Source organism: Rhinolophus sinicus, linkage group LG09 (assembly GCF_036562045.2).
Source record: "Rhinolophus sinicus isolate RSC01 linkage group LG09, ASM3656204v1, whole genome shotgun sequence".
Lineage (NCBI taxonomy): Eukaryota > Metazoa > Chordata > Mammalia > Chiroptera > Rhinolophidae > Rhinolophus > Rhinolophus sinicus.
This window is the reverse complement of record NC_133758.1, coordinates 60,230,970-60,252,368: the sequence shown is the minus strand read 5'-3', so window position 1 is coordinate 60,252,368 and position 21,399 is coordinate 60,230,970. Positions and strand designations below refer to the sequence as shown.

General features: G+C 38.7%; 1 protein-coding gene across 1 annotated transcript in view; it reads left to right on the top strand.

Moving 5' to 3' along the window:
* The window catches only part of HECW1 (HECT, C2 and WW domain containing E3 ubiquitin protein ligase 1), a 507,225-nt gene that overhangs the window by 446,478 nt on the left and 39,348 nt on the right, over positions 1-21,399 (top strand). The window contains exons 16-20 of the mRNA XM_074339744.1: positions 2,149-2,254; positions 3,001-3,097; positions 12,292-12,375; positions 12,773-12,882; positions 21,260-21,380. Coding sequence (XP_074195845.1) covers positions 2,149-2,254; positions 3,001-3,097; positions 12,292-12,375; positions 12,773-12,882; positions 21,260-21,380 — 518 coding nt within the window. The remainder of the gene's footprint in view (positions 1-2,148; positions 2,255-3,000; positions 3,098-12,291; positions 12,376-12,772; positions 12,883-21,259; positions 21,381-21,399) is intronic.

Here is a 21,399-nt window from a genome sequence, read left to right as displayed (position 1 = left end):
TATAATTAAATGTTAATATTTTAAATATTTCATTCCACACTCTCCTGGCTTGCCAGGTTTCTGTTGAAAAATATGATAATAATCTAATGGAGTTTTCTTTGTAGGTTACACTCTTTTTTTTCCCCTACTTGCCTTGTGGATTCTTTCTTTGTCATTAATTTTTGACAGTTTTAATATGTTGTGTCTTGGAGAAGGTCTTTTTGCATTGAGATAACTAGGCATTCTGTTAGTTTCTTGAATTTGAGAGTCCAGTTCTTTTTATAGGTTTGGGGAGTTCTCATTGATTGATTATTCATTTGAATAGTCCCTCTGTTTCTTTTTCCCTCTGTTCTCCTTCTGTTATACCCATTATTCTTATGTTGCTCTTTCTAATGAAGTCAGGTAGTTCTTGTAGAGTTTTTTCATTTTTTTAATTGTCAGTTCTCTCTCTCTTCTTCCACCTGAGTCATTTCTAGATTTCCAGCTTCGAACTTGCAAATTCTCTCTTCCATCTGGTCTGCTCTGTTTCCAGTGCCTCTAATGTAGTCTTCATCTCATTTATTGAGTTCTCTAGCTCCATAATTTCTGTTTGGGTTTTTTTTATGTTTTAATCTCTTTAATAAAGTACTCCTTTGTTCCTGAGGAGTACTTTATTGATTTTATTCCTGAGCTCATTTAACTACCTTTCTGAATTTTCTTGTTTCTCATTGAGCTTTTTCATAACTGCAATCTTGAATTCTCTCTCATTTAAATCACAGTCTTCCTTGTCTTTGAGTTTGGTTTCCAGAGACTTTTCATTTTATTTCTGAACCACCTTGTCACTTTGGTTATTCATGATACTTGATAGACTGTTTCTCTCTGTGCGCACTGGAGGTTGTAAACTCTTTTTTAAGTAATGTTTTGCTTGTAACAATTCAGCAGATTGATAAATAGAGGTCTTTCATTGGTTTTCCAGTAGATGGTGATATAGTGCAAGTTTTTGTTTTCTCTTACTGCACTACTGAATCTCCAGGATCTTGGTGGGGGTGGTTATGCCTTGGTCATGAAAAATGCCCCATATTCCCCAAGGTGGTGAGTGGCCCGTCTATGTCCAGGTCACCTCACCCTCAGGGCACTATCCCCATTATGTAATACGGTGGGCAATGGGGCTCCAGGCCTGTGAGTTTCTGGCACTGACTCTTTGTAACCAGAGGCTGCCAGCTGTGCTGTGTTATCCAAGGCATCTCCACTGCCTCTTCAGGGCTCTGCTTCTACTGGGTTCCACCAAAAGTGGGGGTGATGGGAGGTTAAGTGGAGGCAGATTTGCAAGTCTGTGGCTTTACCTTCTTGCAGGTAATGGCAGCTACTAGTCCACAGCTGCCACACTGTTAATGCCACATCTATGCTCCTGTGACTGGGTTTAGCTTCAGTGGATGCCAGCTACTCGGGCCAGAATGTTGCTTCTACTCCTCCTACTCTCTGGGTTTCTGTGCGAGGGTCGCCACCCGACTCCTCCCTGGCTACTGCATCAACTGGGGCTGCATTGGGTGCTGGACTGTGTTTGTGGCCTTTGTCTCTGTCCTTCCCCCCTTTCCACCTGGTCTAATTCCAATACACCCACCTTCAGATGTCTCTGTGCGTGGATCTCTTAGGCATTTTTGTGTATTAACCAGGGATCCTTTGTTGAATTATAGTTGTCCCACTAGTTGTAACTTTAAGGGAAGAAACACAGGGGTCTTTTCACCCTACCACAATGCTGACATCACCTATTCAGTTTATTAATTTGATTAACATTCATGACATTAGGCCCAATCACTGTCTTAAAAATCACAATATAGCACATCAACCACTCAGTCATGTTTTAAAAACTCACTTATTTTCCATCACTTTGAAGATTGTCACTTTATTGCGTTTTTTTGTGTGTTTTTTTAAATTTATTGGGGTGACAATTGTTAGTAAAATTACATAGATTTCAGGTGTACAATTCTGTATTACATCATCTATAAATCCCATTGTGTGTTCATCACCCAGAGTCAGTTCTCCTTCCATCACCATATATTCGATTGTTGCTTTTTTAACTTAGGTGAAATCAGGGTCTTTTACCTCCATATTGAAAAACAAAAAACAGTATTAAAAGACCATCTGAAATTGATTATATGTCCAATGCTAATAATTTTATTTTAAAATTAGGCCTCAGAAGTTTCTAGAAACAGAGGAGCTTCTTTACTGGCCAGGCCAGGACACAGCCTGGTAGCTGCTATTCGAAACCAGCATCAACATGAGTCATTGCCACTGGGTATGTATTGTGCTTCTTGAACCCCTGGATACTCAATACTTAACTTTGTTTTTCTTATTGTGAGTCCTTTAATATTGAATATTGTGAGTCCAGTGGAGCATACTTAGTTAGGTGATGGATTTTGTTGCTGCTAGATGCAGTTTTTAATTTAGACCTCTTTTCCCTGTGTATATGGGGATAAGTTGACACAATCTTCATTCCTAATCTCAGCTACCTCTTTTCATAACACATACCACTTGTGTCAATAGAAATGAGTCTAAATTGATTTTGTATAGTTTTATTATCACTACTGGGAAATCAACCCATGGCCACAGGTTATAAGTTTCAAGGGCTCAGAAAAGGATTTCTTTGAACTCATAAGTAATATTTTGCTATGATAACTTTTTGCTATGATAACTATGGCAAAATGACCAAGAAAAATTAGAAGGAGAGTAGAACTCCCCTCATGGAAGAACTACTTTATTCTTCATCCTTTCACACAGAAATGAGTTAACACCGAGTTAATATCCTGGCATATTAGAATGATTAACTTAGATCTAGTTCACATTTGGTTTCATCATTTAAAAATAATAATGCTATTATAGCACAGAAAAAAACCCTCAAGAGCTTACATTTTTTGATGAATATCTACCTGCTCTTCAAACTTCTGCATTAGTTCTTGTATCAAGCAGCCATCTTCCAATCATCAGACAAATTTTCTCTGGGATGCAGACTCAACCACAACTCTTCACTTTTGTCTGTTTCAGCATATAATGACAAGATTGTGGCATTTCTTCGCCAGCCAAACATTTTTGAAATGCTGCAAGAGCGTCAGCCAAGCTTGGTGAAAAACCCTGCACTCAGGTAGGGGCTTGTCCCTCACTCCTCTAACCCCAGATCTTCCAGCTATTTTTCCAGGTGGAACAACAACTTTATGGAGAAAGAGAGAGAGAGAGCACACAGAAGCTTATGATGCATTTTATTCATGCGTTTAAATTTGAATTTACATGCTCAAAATGAAGGGGCAGAGGCTTCTAAGGTTCTCAGAAGTGTCACAATCTGAGATACTCATATTGTCAGGCTACATATTATTCATATGATGCTAAAATAATTTCCATTAATTTAGAGGGAAGCACAGAAAGGGAGCAAAATAGTTTTAATTAAAAGTTATTTATGTAAAGATCATACAGAATTGTACACTTGAAACCTATGTAATTTTACTAACCATTGTCACCCCAATAAATCTTTTTAACCTTTTTTTAAATTTATTGGGGTGGCAATTGTTAGTAAAATTACATAGATTTCAGGTGTACAATAAATTTAATTAAAAAGAAAAAAAGAAAAATCAATAAATATGATTGCTAAATGGTAAACCAGATGTTAGATGACCATATTCAAAAATAAACAAACAAGCAAACAAAAAGTGTCACATGTTTGTTTTAACTACTTTAATTTTATTGTCTATTAGGGTCATTTTTGAACAAGTGTCTCTGAAACTCTGAATCACTTCATTTGGAAGGGATAGACATCCAAAATGATAAAAAGAGAAAATATCCTCTGAACTTAAATCCCACTTTCTCACCAAGATAGTCAAACATCTCTCTCCTTTAGTTTACTACCCAGAATTTCAAAAACTTGAGATGCATGATGTTAAGAGTATCCTCTTGGAGTTTGAATTATTGCTCACATAGGGATTAACAATCAAGGCGTGTTATTCAATCCTCTACCCTTAGTTTCCTCATCACTGAAACAGGGTCTCAGTGTGGGAACTTTGGAGGCTCGCTCTTAAATGGGGATGTGTGTAAAGAACCAGGCAGGAATACAGTCAGTGACTGCCCCTAATCCCTCGCCTCCCATTTGGTGGTCTTTTGAATCTGTCTGACAGCTGTAAAACTTTACTTTGTATGACTTCCTCAATAAAACACCAACGTCTGAAAATAGCCTCTTTGCTATTCAAATCCTTATTAATCCTGCCAGGATATGTCAATCACTATTCTTTACCCTCCACAACCCCTCATTAACACCTATTTTCCCTGTGATCTTTACCTGTATAAATTAGAACAATCCTCCAAACTGCTTCTCATCTCCTCTCTCTTTCTTAATCTCCACATGTAAATACTTACTTCCACACTTTCTCTCTTCCAGCCTTTTTATTCTCTTCTTTCAGCCATGGCCAATATTTGGATCTTCATCATTTCTCTCCTGGACTTTTCAGGGGTCTCTTAGAAGAAATCTCTTATCACACTACTATAACCAGAATTATCTTCTTATAGCACAAATCAAATTATGTCACTTTTGCTCCTCAAAAAAGCTTCCATGGCTCTCACTGCAATTGAAATAGAGTTAAAATTTCTAAGCACAATTTCCAAGGGCTCTAAAGTCTAGTCTTAACCTAATTCTCCATATTGTGCTAGTTTTTTTGTTTTTCCTTCTGGTATCTCACCTCCACCAAATAGGTTGTGTCCTCTCCTACTTTTACCTTTCTTGGATTGGCTTCTCTGTTAAGGACATGTCATCCCATTTTAAAGGCTCAAATCAAATGTAAAGATTTGGTGATCCAGGCAAACTTTAGTTTTAATTTTGCTTTACTTTAACCATTTTTTTGTACCTCTAATATATTTTCCCCTTACCTATTATGTTCTATAATGTATTTATGTCTTCCTACAGTACTATAACCTCTTTAAAGCAGGACCTATGTATTCCTTGTCTTTGTACCCACTCTGCCCCCTCAGAACTTGGTCCTTTAATTTGAAGATAGAAAACACTAACTACTTGTAAAGTGAATAAAAGTTATTTAGCATGAACTGTTGAGATTTAGCATGAGTAATTGTCACTTCCACTTATGTTCAACCCTGCCCAAGTTTCATTAGTGTGCCACAAGAGGCAGTGCCATATTAGGTCATATGGGTCATTTATTCATGAGGTGCTCTTCTTCTCACAGTATCTTAGTATCTTAAGGGATTTTCCAATGGATTTTCAGAGGAGTTGTGTTACCTGAAAAGTTTGTAACACACGTCTGCTCTTGAACATTTTTTATGTTACTGGTTCTACCACGAAGTAACGTGTTCACTGCTTACTTTTTGGAGGAATTTGAACTCACCAAAGGCACTAGATTCTCATTTAAATAATTTGAAAAGTAAAAAAAAAAAAAGGTTTCTGGGGGTAAAAGAGTATAATATATTTCCAAAGAGCAGTAAACTTTTCAGCCTTATTGTGTAATATTGCATTATAACAAAATCCAAAAAACTTTAAAGGCTTTGTTGCAATGTGGATTTGTACAATCACGATTTTCCAGATATGGGGAGACAGAATCAGGGCATGTTGGAATTGGAAAAACCATGGAAGTTATCTAGTATAGAAACTAATAACTTTTTTAAAGTTATGGACTGCTTCAATGATCTGATGAAAACTATTTTATACTCTTTCCCCACATATAAACATAAACCTTTGCATATAATTTCAAATAGTTGATGCACCCTAAAAGACCTGTGGATCCCAGGTTGAAAACCCAAATATTTCATTAAAAACAGTTGGCCCACAATGATATCAGATAGTAAGAAGCCATGGAATGCAAAAGGCAGAGTGACAAGAGCAAGAACTTGCTCTTTAGTTATCAGGTAGCTGGTCAAGATGGCACAGGAGGTAAACACTGTGCTTACCTTCTCTTATGACCACATCAAAATTACAACTAAACTATAAAACAACCATCATTTAGAATCACCTGAAATCTTGCTGAATTGAAACGCTACAACTAAGGACATGCAGGAAAAGAAAAGCAATTCCAGTAGGAGGGGCAGAGATGCAGAATGGGTTGGTCCCACACCTGCATATGACCATCAAGATCAGGAGGAATATCTCAGCTGCGATTCTCCCACCCCAAGGAGCAAGGGGTCCCACTCCCTCCCCAGCCCAGGATTCCAGTGCCACAGAGAGACATCCCCATAATTTCTGGTTGTGAAAACTAGTGAAGACTGTGGCTGAGTGAGACAGAGGACAGCTGGAATTCCAGGCACTCCTCTTAAAGGGACCTCACCAGAGATACTCACCAATGGGATCACTGGCTCTGAGCTTCAGCACTGGAGCAGCAGCTCAAAAGGTGACAGGGACATATGGAGAGGAACTGACTTGTCTAGCTTCAAGGTGAGGGCTGGAGGGGCAGCTTTCTCCAGGATGGAGGAGCTGATGGAAGCCATTGTTTCTTTGTTGAGCTCTCCCCCTCCCTGTGTGCAGGTACAGACAGGCCCCATATTTGAGTTTGTTTACCACACCATGGTGATTCTGAGAACCCATCCTGCCCAACTTTTGGGCACACCCAAGCTGCTGCAAGTACTTTTTCATACAAACTGCCTGTCTTGGTTCATGCTGAAGACTTTCCTGGGGTCTCTCAAGGATTCACAGAAACCAGACAAGCAGTTTCTGGCTTGAACATGTCCTGTACCTCTGGCTGAGCAGCCCTAAGCCCAGCACTAGTGGTAGTTGGCCTTAGTTTGTGGTTTTGCCTCTTGAGGAACTTCCAAACACAGTATAGGTGGTGGCCATCTGCATATTGCTATGTGGCTCCTGCCTGGTGGCCCTGGATAGGGCACAGGCTGTGGCTGAAGTTGACCTGCAGCAGGCCCCTCCCAGATGGCCCTGAGGCTGGCACACCCAGTGACCAGCTTTCAAACTAGCTGGAGCATCACTCAGCCAGCACTGAGGACAACATACCCAGGGGTGGATTGGGCAGGCACCAGAGCCTTGCTGAGGCAGATCTTGCTCTCTAGGGTCATTCCTTGCAGTACAACTCCTCCACTCCAGTCACAACCAGTCCTCACAACTACTGAGCCCTAGGGTTCATCCCACCCACTGACGTGCACCTAGCAATCAAGGCTCAACTACACGAGGAGGGCACACGGAACACACACAAGGGACATACATGGAGTGCGCAGCTCAAGTGACCAGAAAGACTGTGCCATTAAGCCCCACAGCACACCTACTATGTAAGGCCTCTCTACTAAGACCAAGAGACATAGCAGCCCTACCTAATACATAGAAGCAAACACAGGGAGGCAGCCAAAATGGGAATATGAAGGAACATGTCCCAAATAAAAGAACAGAACAAAGCTCCAGAAAAAGAACTAAACAAAATGGAGACAAGTAATCTGTGAAACACAGTTCCAAACACTGGTTATAAAGATTCTCAGTGATCTCTGGGAGAACTTCAACAAAGAAATAGGAAACATTAAAATGGGAAACATAAAAAAGAACCAGTGAGAAATAAAGAGTACAATAATGGAAATGAAGAATACTTTGAGGGAATCAACAGTAGACTAGATAAAGAAGAGGATTGAATCAGCGATTTAGAAGATAAGGTAATAGGAAACAATCAGAAAGACAAAGAGAAAAAAGAATCAAAAAAAATGAGGAGAGTTTAAGGGGCCTCTGGGACAATATCATGCATACCAACATTCACCTCATAGGGGTACCAGAAGGAGAAGAGAGAGAGCAAGGAATTGAAAGCCTATTGGAAGAAACAATAACAGAAAACTTCCCTAACCTTAACCTGGTGAAGAACATAGATATAGAAGCCCAGGAAGTGCATAGAGTCCCAAACTAGATAAACCCAAATAGGCCCACACCAAGATACATCATAATTAAAATGGCAAAGGGTAAAGACAAAGAGAGAATTCTAAAAGCAGAAAGAGAAAGGCAACTAGTAACTTATAAGGGAGCTCCCATAAGATTATCAGCTGATTTCTCAACAGAAACTTTGCAGGGTAGAAGGGATTGGCAGGAAATATTCAAAGTGATGAAAACCAAGGACCTACAACCAAAATTACTCCACCTAGCAAAACTACCATTTAGAATCAAAGGACAGATAAAGAGCTTCCCACACAAGAAAAAGCTAAAGGAGTTTCTTACCATCAAACCAGTAGTACAAGGATTGTTAGAGGGATATCTTTAAGACAAACAAACAAACAAACAAATAAATAAATAAATAAATAGAAAGTATGAATAATAAAATGTCAATAACCACAAGCCTATAACAATTACTTTCAATGTAAGTAGATTAAATGCTCCAATCAAAAGATAGGGGAGCTGAATGGAAACAAAAACAAGACTCTTACACATGCTGCCTGCAAGAGACTCACTTCCATTCAAAAGAGACACATAGACTGAAAGTAAAGAGATAATAAAACATATTTCATAACAATGGAAAAAAACAAACAAAAGTGGGCATAGAATACCTTGTACTTATACCAGACAAAATAGATTTTAAAACAAAGATTATAACAAGAGACAAAGAAGGACCTAGTAATCCTACTTCTGGGTACTTATCCAAAGAAACCGGAAACACTACTTTGAGGGGACATGCTCATTTATATGTTCATTGCAGCATTATTTACAATAGGCAAAATATGAAGGTAACCTGTGTTTCTCTGAATGGATGAATGGATAAAGAAGAGGTGGTGCATATATACAATAGAATATTACTCAGCCATTCGGAAGAATGAAATCATGCCATCTGCACCAACATGGATGGACTTAGAGGGTACTGTGCTGAGTATAGTAAATCAGACAGCAAAAGATAGATGCCATGTGATCTCACTTATAAGTGAAATCTAAAGAACAATTTAAATAAACAAACAAAAAAAGAAACAAACTCATAGATACAGAGAACGTTTTGATTGTTGCCAGATCGGAGGGCAGTTGGGGGTGGGTGAAAAATGGGAAGGGATAAAGAAGTACAAATTGGTTGTTACACAGTAGTTACAAGGATGTAAGGTATAGCATAACCAATAGAGTGAATAATATTGTAATAACTATGTATGGTGTCAGTGGGTACTAGATTTGTTAGGTGGGAAATGGGAGGGGGTTGGGCACAGGGTGAAAAAAGTGAAGGGATTAAGAAATACAAATTGGTAGTTACAAAATAGTCATGGGGATGTAAAGCTAAGTATAGAGAATATAATCAATAATATGGTAATAACTGTGTATAGTGTGAAGTGGGTTCTAGTCAGGGGGATCATTTTGTAAATTATATTAATGTCTAACCACTATGCTGTACACCTGATACTAATATAAAATAATATTGAATGTCAACTCTAATTGAAAAATTAAAAAGGGAGAAAAAAGATAAGGAAGAATAAGAGGTCCAAATTTCCAAGTATAAAACAAGTCTTGGGGCTGTAACATACAGCATGGGGAATATAGTCAATAATATTGTGATAGCATGGTATGGTGTCAGATAGCTGCTGGACTTATCATGGTGATCACTTCTTTAGCATAGGGAATATAAGAATAATCAATAATATGGTAATAACTATATATAGTGCCAGGTGGGAACTGTTGAATAATGATGATGTGCACCTGAAACTAATATAATATTGTATGTTAGCTATTAGGTTGGTGCAAAAGTAACTGAGGTTTTGCAATTATTTTTCACCTTTTAAGCCACAATAACTTTTGTACCAACCTAATATAGTTTAATAAAAATCTTTAAAAAGTAAAATAAATTCAAAAGTTTGAAAAAAAAAACAACAACTTGCTATTCAAGGGGTCAGGCTTTAAAGAATGAGGAGATGAACACTGCTCCATATGACTTGGCCTTTGTCTGCTCCTGTGTGTGATGTGAGTGTGAGTCAGCTCCATTTTAAAGGTCCAAGAGTTGAAAAGAAAAGCACCTCTTCCCATGACCCTGTCAAGAGAAAGAACTTACTGCTTCCGCTGGTCCCCAAGTAGGGAGAGTGACCACCATTCAGCCATTGCTATTCTCAGGGAACTATGGATCCACTGTTTGGGTCCACGAAGCTAGTTGCTAGATTAGAGGCTGGAGGATGAGTTCTCAGAAAACTGTTTTCAGCAGACCACAGCAAATTATGTAGAGGGGGAAGATGGAGACAGAAAACCCAGAGATTAATTACATCTATCAACTTTAAGGGTCATTGTGGCAGTCATTATTCATTAATTCTTTCCTTCAACTAGTACTTTTATTGTGCAACTATTCTGAATCAGGATTGTGCTAGGACTATGTATGCTGTAGCAAGCAAAACAAGCACATGTCTTACTCTCAAGGCACTTATAATCTATTAAGAGAGACAGATGACGGACAAGTTTCATTTGTTTTTGTTTTTTAAGCAAAATATGTAGCTACAGAAATTGTTAAGGGCCATGAAAGACATGATCAGAACTCGGTGATAGTCGATAATGTTTTGGTGCAGGGGAAGAGAACTTACCTTCTAGACAGAATACAGGGAATGCTTTTCCAGGTAGGTGGCACCAGGTGGCACCATGCTGAAACCTGAACCATCCCTGAGATGCAAGGTGGGGATCAGGGGAAAAGTGTACAAGGGCCCCAAGTCAGAAAAGGCTTGACGTAGGTGAAGAGTGAAAGAGGCCAGTATGGCTTAGGGGTAAATCAGGAATGTGTGAAAGTTGGGTGGGGGCCTTGTCAGCAATGGAAAGGAGTTGGGATTTTATTTGAAGTGAAATTTATTTGAAAAGTTATTAAAGAGTTTTCAGCAGGAAAGAAATGTGGGTGCATTTGTGTTTTTAATGACCACTTGGGCTGCTCTGTGGAGAATGGCTAGACTGGAGGTGGGGCATGAGATAGAGCAGGGAGGCTATGTAGGAGACTATGATATTAATCTATTTGAGAGATGATGGTCATATGGATAATAGTAGAGCATGGATGGAGGGGAGGGTGCAGCTTGTGGTGATATTGTGAATGCAGAAACAGCTTGAACAAGAGGGTCAGGAGCTGAGGAATGAAGCCGTGTGTGGGGCTTCTGCAGATCAGTGGCTGACGGTGCCTGTCTCAGTTTATGTAGAGTAAGCACGTCTTAGCTGCTGTAACAAAACCCCACAGAATGGATGGCTTAGAAACAGGAAAAGTTTATTGCTCACAGTCTGGAGACTGGAAGTCCAAGATTCAGGGTGCCACAATAGTCAGAGTGAGGGCACTCTTTCAGGTTACAGACTTCTCTTATCCTCACATGGCAGAAGCAACTATGGAGCTCTCTGGAATGTCTTTTTTTTTATTTATTAAATTTATTGGGGTGACAATTGTTAGTAAAATTACATAGATTTCAGGTGTACAATTCTGTATTACATCATCTATAAATCCCATTGTGTGTTCATCACCCAGAGTCAGTTCTCCTTCCATCACCATATATTCGATCCCCCTGGAATGTCTTTTATACGGGAACTAATCTCATTCATGAGGGCTTTGCCCTCATGATCTAATCACATTCTAAAGGTCCCACCTCCTAACACCATCACATTGAGTGTTAGGATTTCAACATGCAAAAAAAGAAAAAAGTTGAATATTTAAAAAAAACACAATCACTAAGTGTTCCCAGTTTTTGAGGCATTGCTTCAAAGAAGGGGGGTGGGTGGGTGAAACATCTTTGAAGCATGCGTACAATCGAATGATTTTTGGCTGTGGTGTTCGTAATATTCAAATATTTGAATGTCAGAGAAGCCAATTACAAAGTTCATTTAATCAAAATAAACGCTATTTATTCATATACTCATTGGAATACTTTGCCAGATTGGAGTTGGAAGTTGTGAAAAAGGATCAGAATGCATGAACTGTAATCAAACAGAGAGAAACTGATGCCTGTGCTCAGAACGACCTGGGAGACTCTCATGTGTTCTGGAGGCCAGACTCTCTTTGTGCCCAGCATGGCCTCATACATTTTTCATCAGGCATAAGGTTTCTTAAGAGACATCCCCTCACTCTTTCTTTCCATGGTTTCCAAGATGTCACGAGCCCACAACAGCTCTCCAGCAGCTCTCCTTACCTAGCCTCACTGCTGATTGTCATAGCTATTCGCGGACCTACCTTTGCTGTGGTCCTTAGCTTCTGTCTCAGTGTGAGTATAAGGAGAGGCAATTCCTTGTAGAGCATCACAGGAACCTGCAATAAAAACTTAAAATGCCATGAAATACACTGGACACTAATTAGAACATCACTCTTCAACCACATTGGAGAGAAAAAAAGGATCAGAAAAGAATTCATTTCTTAGCTTATGTGTTGGAGTGTAACTCTTATTTTCTTTCCCACGTTATCCTAGGGAGAAAATCCATTACATCCGGACTGAGGGTAGTCATGGGCTTGAAAAGTTGTCCTGTGATGCAGATCTAGTTATTTTGCTGAGGTAAGGGGCTAAGCCTGAAGCAACTCTGGAAAAGCTACCCTGGGCTGTTCACCTCCACTACAGCCCAGACTGAAACACTCACCATTTGGTCTTGAGGTTTCTAGTAGCTGTAACTGAAGTAGAGCCCCATCCTTGTACCTGCTATCCATTGCCTTCTTTGTATTTATAACTCAGGTAACAAGAGCTATATATAGTACTTGATGGAAACTTTGTTGTAGGATTAATTAGGGTTTACACCGAGCATTTGCATGCTTAATATGCCTATCTTTTTAATACTGCATCTGAATCTAAATGCTTTTATTGTTTTGTGAAAAGTGTAACTGCTATTACCCAAATTCATAAACACTCTCTCATGGACAGAGAACTAATTTTTTTTTATTTTTTTTTTACTTTGCAGTCTCTTTGAAGAAGAGATTATGTCCTACATCCCGCTGCAGGCTGCCTTCCACCCTGGGTACAGCTTCTCTCCCCGCTGTTCTCCTTGTTCCTCACCTCAGAACTCCCCAGGTAACTTGAGTGTCTGGCAGTGTATCTCCTGTAAATGGCCATCTGTGTTTCTACCAGAAGAAGGTGGAAGAAGGGTAAATGTATGTTTTTCCTCTCTCTCTGCCCCCTCTCAATTTTCTGATCAAGTGCACACTGCCTAAATTGGGTGTTGACAAATTACCACCTATTTTTGTAATGCCCCAAGGCTAGAATGCATTTTACATTTTTAAATGGTTTGAAATTTTTTACAAAACCAATATTTCATGACATGTGTAAATTATATGAAATTCAAATTTCTGTGTCTATAAATAAAATGTTATTGGAACCCAGACACACCTGTTTATTTAGATATTTCCTATGGCAAATTTCATACTACAACAGCAGAGTTAAGTAATAGTAACAGAGACCATATGGCCCAAAAAGCCTAAAATATTTATTATCTGTCCCTTTACAAAAAAAGTCTGCCAGACCCTGCTCTAAATTGCTATTACATTCCAAATGTATTTCACAACCATTTAAAAGGGAAGAGCACTTTCTGAAACATTTGTCCTTATGACTCAGAATGCTATTAGATACCAATGCTGGCAACTTTTCTTTAGTTGTAAGGGAGTTACTAGATTATATTGTTACTAGGGACCACCATTATGTCCTTAGGAAGATACTAAAGCGCGCCCCCTGAACTTTTCTTTATGTATTGAATACCTTTACTCATGATACAAAAATTTTTTGTAGGTATTTCCCATTCCAAATGAGGAAATATATATAGAAGTGTTTAATGAAAAAGGAAGCTACTGTTTCCTAGATACATCAAAATAAGTAACTTAAGTCAGATTCATACCTCCAAACAGGATCTAGATATCAGAGACTTTTCCCCCATTTGTTCGGTTTGCATTATCACATTGTTGTGGATCCCTGTGGTAACCCCATTTTTAAAATAACTTTAAAAGTAAAGGAAGTTAGTTTGAAAAATCTAGTAACTTATTATCTTACAACCTCAAGAGTCAGACTCCAACATTGGCTTCTGAAGCTAATGGGGAATTCAGAAGAGAAACAGAATTTAGCAATATTCTCTGCTCTCAGAAGGGATGTCTTAGTGTCACTCAATACTGCTATAGGTCTCTAAAACCAGAATATCCTTTAGTTTGGCTCTTCCAAGTATTGGACATTCAGAACTGTCTCTTAGAGGTAATTTTGTTAATTGTCAAACTGTTATTAAGTCAGTATCAGCCTCTCTTTAAAGATTTTTATTAAAATATAGCTAACATACAATATTATATTAGTTTCAAGTACACACCATAGTTATTCAACTTTTGTATACCTAAAGAAGTGATCACCAGTATAAGTCTAGCAACCATTTGACATTGTACCATGCTATCACAATATTATTGACTATATTCCCTGTGCTGTACATTATATCCCCATGACTTAACTTGTTTTATACCTGGAGATTTGAGTCTCTTATTCCCCTTCACCCTCTCCCCACCTTTTTAAAATTTTTCAATTATGGTTGACATTCAGCATTATTTTATATTAATTTTAGGTGTATAGCATAGTGGTCAGTTAGACGTTTATATAATTTAAGCAGTTATCCCCCTGATTAGTCTAGTACCCACCTGGCACTATACATAGTTATTATCATATTATTGACTTTTTCCCCTATGCTATACTTTACATTTCCATGACTATTTTGTAACTATCAATTTGTATTTCTTAAGTATTTCCCCTTTTTCATCCTCTCCCAACCCCCTCCCATCCGGCAACCATCAAAATGTTCTCTGTATCTATGAGTTTGTTTCTGTTTTACGTGTTTGTTTGTTTGTTTTGTTCTTTAGATTCCACATATAAGGGAAATCACATTGCATCTGTCTTTCTCTGTCTGACATAGTCCACTCAGCTGCAGATGGCAAGAATCCATTCCCTTCCATGGCCAAGCAACATTCCATTGCTTATATGTAACACTTCCTCTTTATCCATTCAGCCATCGACAGATACCCCGGCTTCTTCCACATCTTGGCCATTTTAAACGATGCTGCAATGAACATATGGATGGAAATGTCTCATCAAAGTAGTGGTTGGGTTTCTTCAGATAAATACCCAGAAGTGGGATTACTGGGTCCTTATTTGTCTCTTGTTATGGCCTTTGTTTTAAAATCTATTTTGTCTAGTATAAGTATTGCTACTTCACCTTTTTTTCTGTTTCCATTTTCATGAAATACCTTTTTCCATCCATTTACTTTCAGTCTTTGTGTGTCTTTCAATCTGAAATGAGTCTCTTGTAGGCAGCATGTGTAAGGGTCTTGTTTTCTTATCCATTCACCCACCCTATTTTTTCATTGGAGTATTTAATCAATTTACATTTAATGTAATTGTTCATAGATATGTAGCTATTGCCATTTTATTATTCATATTTTGATCTTGTTTGTTTTTGTTTTTCATCCTAAAGAATTCCCTTTAAGATTCCTTGTAATCCTTGTTTGGTGGTGATGAACTCCTTTAGCTTTTTCTTGTCTGGTATGCTCTTTATCTGTCGTTCACTTCTAAATGACAGCTTTGCTGGTTAGAGTAATTTGGGTTGTAGGTCCTAGCTTTTCATAACTTTGAATATTTCCTGCCAATCCCTTCTGGCCTGCAAAATTTCTGTTGAGAAATCAGCTGATAGTCTTATGGGAACTTCCTTGTAGGTAATTAACTGCTTTTTTCTTGCTGCTTTTAAGATTCTCTCTTTGTCTTTAACCTTTGGCATTTTAATTATGTGTCTTGGTGTGGGCCTCTTCGGGTTCATCTTGTTTGGAACTCCCTATGCTTCCTGGACTTGTATGTCTATTTCCTTCACCAGGTTAGGGAAGTTTTCTGTCATTATTTCTTCAAATAGGTTTTCAAGTCCTTGTTCTCTCTCTCTTCTCTTTCTGAAACCCCTATAATGTGAATGTTGGTATGCCTAAGTTATCCCAGAGGTCACTTGAACTCTCCACATTTTTTTATTTTATTCTTTCTTCGCTTTGCTTTTCTCATTGCATGTTTTCTGCTACCATATCTTCTATTAGGTTGGTGCAAAAGTAATTGCAGTTTAAAAGGTTAAAAATAATTGCAGAAACTGCAATTACTTTTGCACCAACCTAACAAATCATTGATTTGATCCTCTTCTTCACCTAATCTACTGTTGATTCCCTGTAATGTATTCTTCATTTCCATTATTGTATTATTCATTTCTCACTGGTTCTTTTTTATGTTTTCTATCTCCATTTTTACATTTACTATCTCTTCGTTGAAGTTCTCCCAGAGATCATTAAGCATCCTTATAACCGGTGTTTTGTGCACTGTGTGTGGTAGATTGCTTGTCTGTGTTTTGTTTAGCTTTTTCTTGAATGTTGTTCTGTTCTTTCATTTGTAACATGATTTTTTGTCTCCCCATTTTGGTTGCCTCCTTGTGTTTGTTTCTATTATTAGATATGGCTGTTATCTCTCCTATTCTTAGTAGAGTGACCTTATGTAGTAGGTGTCCTATGGAGCCCAGTGGCAAAGTCTCTCTTGTCACTTGAGCTGAGTGCTGCACGTATGTCACTTGTGTAGCTTGTGTGTGCCCTCCTGTTGTAGTTGAGCCTTAGTTGCTGTTTGCATGTCAATGGGAGGGATTGACCCTCAGCTAATGGTTGTGAGGACTGGCTGTAAAAGTAGAGGAGCTGTTGTGCAACAGCTGTTCCTACAGAGCTGGATTTGCTTTAGCAGGGCTCTGATTCCTGCTCAGTTTGCCCTTTCATTGTGTCATCTATGGAGGTGCTCTTGTGGTGCTCTGGCTTTGTCCAAAGCCGGCTACCAGGTTTGCTGGCCCCAGAGTGTCCTGGGAGGATCCCCTCCACAGGTCAATTTCAGCTGTTGCCTCTGCCCTTCCCAGGGTACCTGGCATGGGCCACAAAGTGATCTGAAGATGTCTTCAACCCATACTGGGCTTTGTGGTGCCTGGGAGAGGCTAACTTATGAACTGAGGCTAGCTGCCACCAGTGCCATGCTTAGGGTTGCTTAGAAAGAGGTATGCTGAAGCCAGATTCTGCTTGTTTGGGGTTTGTGAACCTTTGAGAGATTTTATGAAGGTCTGCAGCATGAACCAAGACAGGCCATTTGTATGGAAAAGCCACTGGAAGTGGCTTGGATGGGCCCACAAGTTGGTTGGGGTGGGCTCTCAGGGAATCAGAGTGAACAAATGGTGTTAGCCAGGTTAATGGAGACTCAGATACAGTGGCTGCCTGCATCTGCACACTGGGAGGGGTGAGGGCTCAACAAAGGAACAATAGTTTCTGCCAGCACTTGTCTAGGAGAAAGCTTCCCCTCCAGCCTTTGGCCTGAAGCCAGACAACTCAGTTCCTCCCCATATATTCCTGGACCTTTCAAGCTGCTGCCCCAGCTCTGGAGCTCAGAGAGAGTGAGTACATCAGCAAGTAAGTCCTTGCGCCTGGGACTCCAATTATTCTTTGTCTCACTCAGCCACAATTTCACTGGTTTTCACAGCCAGAAGTTGTATGGATGTCTCTTCCCAGCACTAAAACCCTGGGCTGTGGGGCTGGGACCACCCACTCCTCAGGGGGGACCTCTGCAGCTGAGATATCCCTCCCAATTCTTATGGGAACCAGCCCATTCTGTGTCTCCACCCTTCCTACCAGTCTTGATGTGACTTCTCCTGTCAATCCTTAGTTTTAGGGCTTCTGTTCAGCTAGATGTTGGGTGATTCTCAATGATTGTTGTTCTATATTTTAGTTATAACTTTGATATGGTCATGAAAGGACGCAAACACAGTGTTTACATATTCTGCCATCTTGACTGGATCCAGTATCACAATTTTCTTACTTCCTCCAAACAAGTGTACCAATGTCATTGTTAAACAAATTCCCAATACATACAATATAATTGATTTGCCATAGCCTGGGGGAAAGATGACCAGTAGCTTTGTCAGAGCCAGTATTAGAACAATCATTTCCAGTGTGCATAGGATGATTTCCTTTTGGGGAGAAAAGCCTTCCATTTGATTAAACTGTTGGTCTGCATGATGATCTGCCATTTTGTTGTAGACACTGTCCCAACCTTACAACTGTCTACACTTTGATTCAAACCTTGGCAATAAAGTATGATTTTAACATCATTATGAATGAGAGATATTACATTGGAAATAGATAAATGAGAGACAATGAAATTATTTGCTAAATGAGGATTATTTGGATAACTTTTATAAAAGGAATCAACTTTCGTGATAAATATGTTATTGATGCTGTGAATCCAAAAACTCATCCACTTCATTTTGTCAAAGTGCTTAATTCTGTATTCTCCTACCTTTGACCACGGGGTCCTAGATTATGTAATCCGAATATAAAGTGATATTAAATTTTACAATTCCCATTTTTCAGGCCTTTATGAAATTTACCTGGATGCTCCAAGAACAGTGAATCATAGATGTTTATACCAAAGTACTTTGTAAAATGCATAGTAGTGACCATGGGGATAGTGGTAAGACCAGTAGTAGTAAAAGTCATATTATAAAGTATACTGTAATTTGCTAGACATAAAATTACACTTGCACCTACAGACTTGTATTCTAGTTCTAACTGTATCCTGAAACATACCATTTCATTAAAGACATTTCTTGTTTTCAAGTTGTGGTTACTGGTTCCTCACAACTCAGGTGCTGCAGGGCCCAAAGGTGAGCTGATGCCCTCCTTGCTTACACCACTCAGCTATATCTCCCCTCCTAGTTACTGTCATCTACTAATCTTTTTCTCATTCTCAAAGACTGTAGCACCTGCGTCATGTCTCCCTCTCCTTCCCACATCCCTCTATCATCCTGGATGATTTCCATATCCACAAGGACACCCATTCAGTTCCCTGGTCTCCCAGTTCCTACATTTCCTTGTCTGCAGTGATCTTCTCTTCTTCCACCTTGAAAACTTGTTCCCAAAGTCATCTTCTTGCCTTTGTTATCATCTCTAAAATTACTGACTCAAACACCCTGCTCCTATCCAATATTCTTATTCAACTCCTCTCCCTATTGCAATCCTTTAGTCTCATCAAGACCTCCAGTTCATGGATGCCTCTCCTTTCCTTTCTGTCTTTACCTTATCTAGCATAGAAGTCAAGGTTCATCATTTCAGTAACATCCTTACCAAAGCCCTAAATTCTCTTGATCCTCTCCATTTTATTTGTACATTCTAGCAGAACTCCACCCCTAAATAAACCTTACTATCTTGCTCCTCTACGTTTGTAGTCATATATTCTTGGGCAAATTCAACTGACAGGGCAGATTATTAATTATAAATTAATCATCTCTCACCTCACGTGGACCTTTTACACCCAAAAGAAAATTCTACTGCATTTCTTTGGTGAACGTATTCTCTTCTCTACTGCTATTTGAAACATTTCCACCCCACTCAAACCTCCAACCCCCTGTGTCTCTATTCACAGAAGATATCCCTTCTTGCTTCACAGAGAAAATTGAAAGTGTTAGATACTTTCTCAACTGCTAGCTACCAATCTTACAAGCCTATCAAGCCTACTCCCATTATCTTCTTTCAAGCATGTACATTAGAGCAGGTGTCTTCACTAAGGTTGCCATGACTTCTGGTCACGCAGTCCAATGTCCTCAGCTCTCCTCCAGATCTTTCAGCCACATTTAACATTACTGACTGCTCTCCCCCTTAAGTTGCCTCTTCAGTTAGCTTCTGTGACCACTCAATGTACTTCATTTACTTCATTGACCACCTTTGCAGACTCATCTTTTGCTTCCTACCATTCTCAAAATTCAGTCCCAAGTTTTTTCTCTTCTCTCTCAAATTATATCCCTTTCCAATTAGATATTCAAAGTTACCACCATCAAAGACTAAATTCATGAGCCCCTCCACCACCAATTTCGGTCTTTTTCTATTGTTCCCAATCTCAATGAATGTCACAACAATCTATTCAGTGATGAAATCTGAAGCCCACCTCTCCCTCACTACTTATATCCAATTTGTTGCCTCTTAAATACATCCCCAATCTATCCACTTCTCATCTCCACTGACACCACCTTTGTCCAATTTAGACTCTTTAAATCCATCCTGTTTCTTTCCAGTTTTTTCTCTCTACTGCAGAAAGACTAACTTTTTTTTAATAACTCAAGTCATATTAGGTCAGCCCTTAAGCAATGGCTTCCTATTGTGTTTAACATTAAACAGAATTGCTTAACATAGTATACCTTATCATGTTTGCTCTATCTCCTGCCCACCTCTTAAGCCTTGTTTTACATCATTCTGGTCCTTGTATCTGTGCTCCAGTTTACCACTTTCTGTTCTACTCTGCTGCATTACCTTTGCACATGCTGATTCTCTACCCAGATTGCTCATTTTCTTGCAACATGTCTCTTATTTTAGTGAAGTGGAAGCCTTTCATGACTCTTTCAGTTTCATTCATGCTTACTTAGGTTTCATATCTTCCACAGGGAAACCTTCCTGAATCTGGTCAGAGTGTTCTGTGATCTCAGAGAACTGAGTTCATTTTCTTCATGGGTAGCAGTCATCTCAACTTGTAATCATATTCTAATTTCTGTGACTTGTTGGTATCAGTCTTCTCTAGATTATAAATTAAATACCTGGAATATAGTAACTAGTAAATAGTTATCAAAGGGACAAACCATGATTCTGGCCATCTGTAAAACTTGGAGAAGATTGTTATTTTTTCCATTATGTTTTTTCATTAAAAAGTATATAAAGATAATAAAGCATTTACAGAGTACTCTAGGTGATTGAAAAACTCTCCTCTATATAGAGCCAATAAATTATTATTATTAATAGTATTAGTTATTAGTTATATTATTAATTATTATTATATTATTAGTATTAGTTATATTATTAATTATTATAAATTTTGCTCATATGATGAAAAGTAATCTGATATAAACTCCTTAATGCTCTGAGCTCTAGTGGACAAGTATGTTTATTTTAACATCAATATCAATATACTTAGAGAAGTACAACATAAACATATATTACAGTCTTAGTTGCCTCGTTAGAGTTGCAATCACTTCTTATAATATAGTGACTTACAAGAAAAGTTTAGTCTAGCCTTATGTTGTTTTAGATTATTTAAGGACAATTAAGCCAAGAAATATGCTCATTAAGGTATTTTTAAGAGAACTACAACTTGAAATGGAGTGGGAGACACATATTTATTGTCATAATAATTCATTTTTTCTTTATTACATTATTTCTATTTACTATAAAAGTAACTGAGGGAATGATGGAAATTAAGGAAAATTTCTTGGAAAAGAAAAATATGAAGACACAGGAATGTGTCTCTGGTTGGCCCTTCCACCACTGTTGCTCTGTGTATTTGTTCTTCAATAAACAGTGTTGACCTTCAACCCAAGTGCTTCTTTCTGCAGGTTTACAGAGAGCCAGTGCAAGAGCTCCTTCACCCTACCGGAGAGACTTTGAGGCCAAGCTCCGCAATTTCTACCGAAAACTGGAAGCCAAAGGATTTGGTCAGGGTCCAGGGAAAATTAAGTGAGTGTTCCAGTACTTG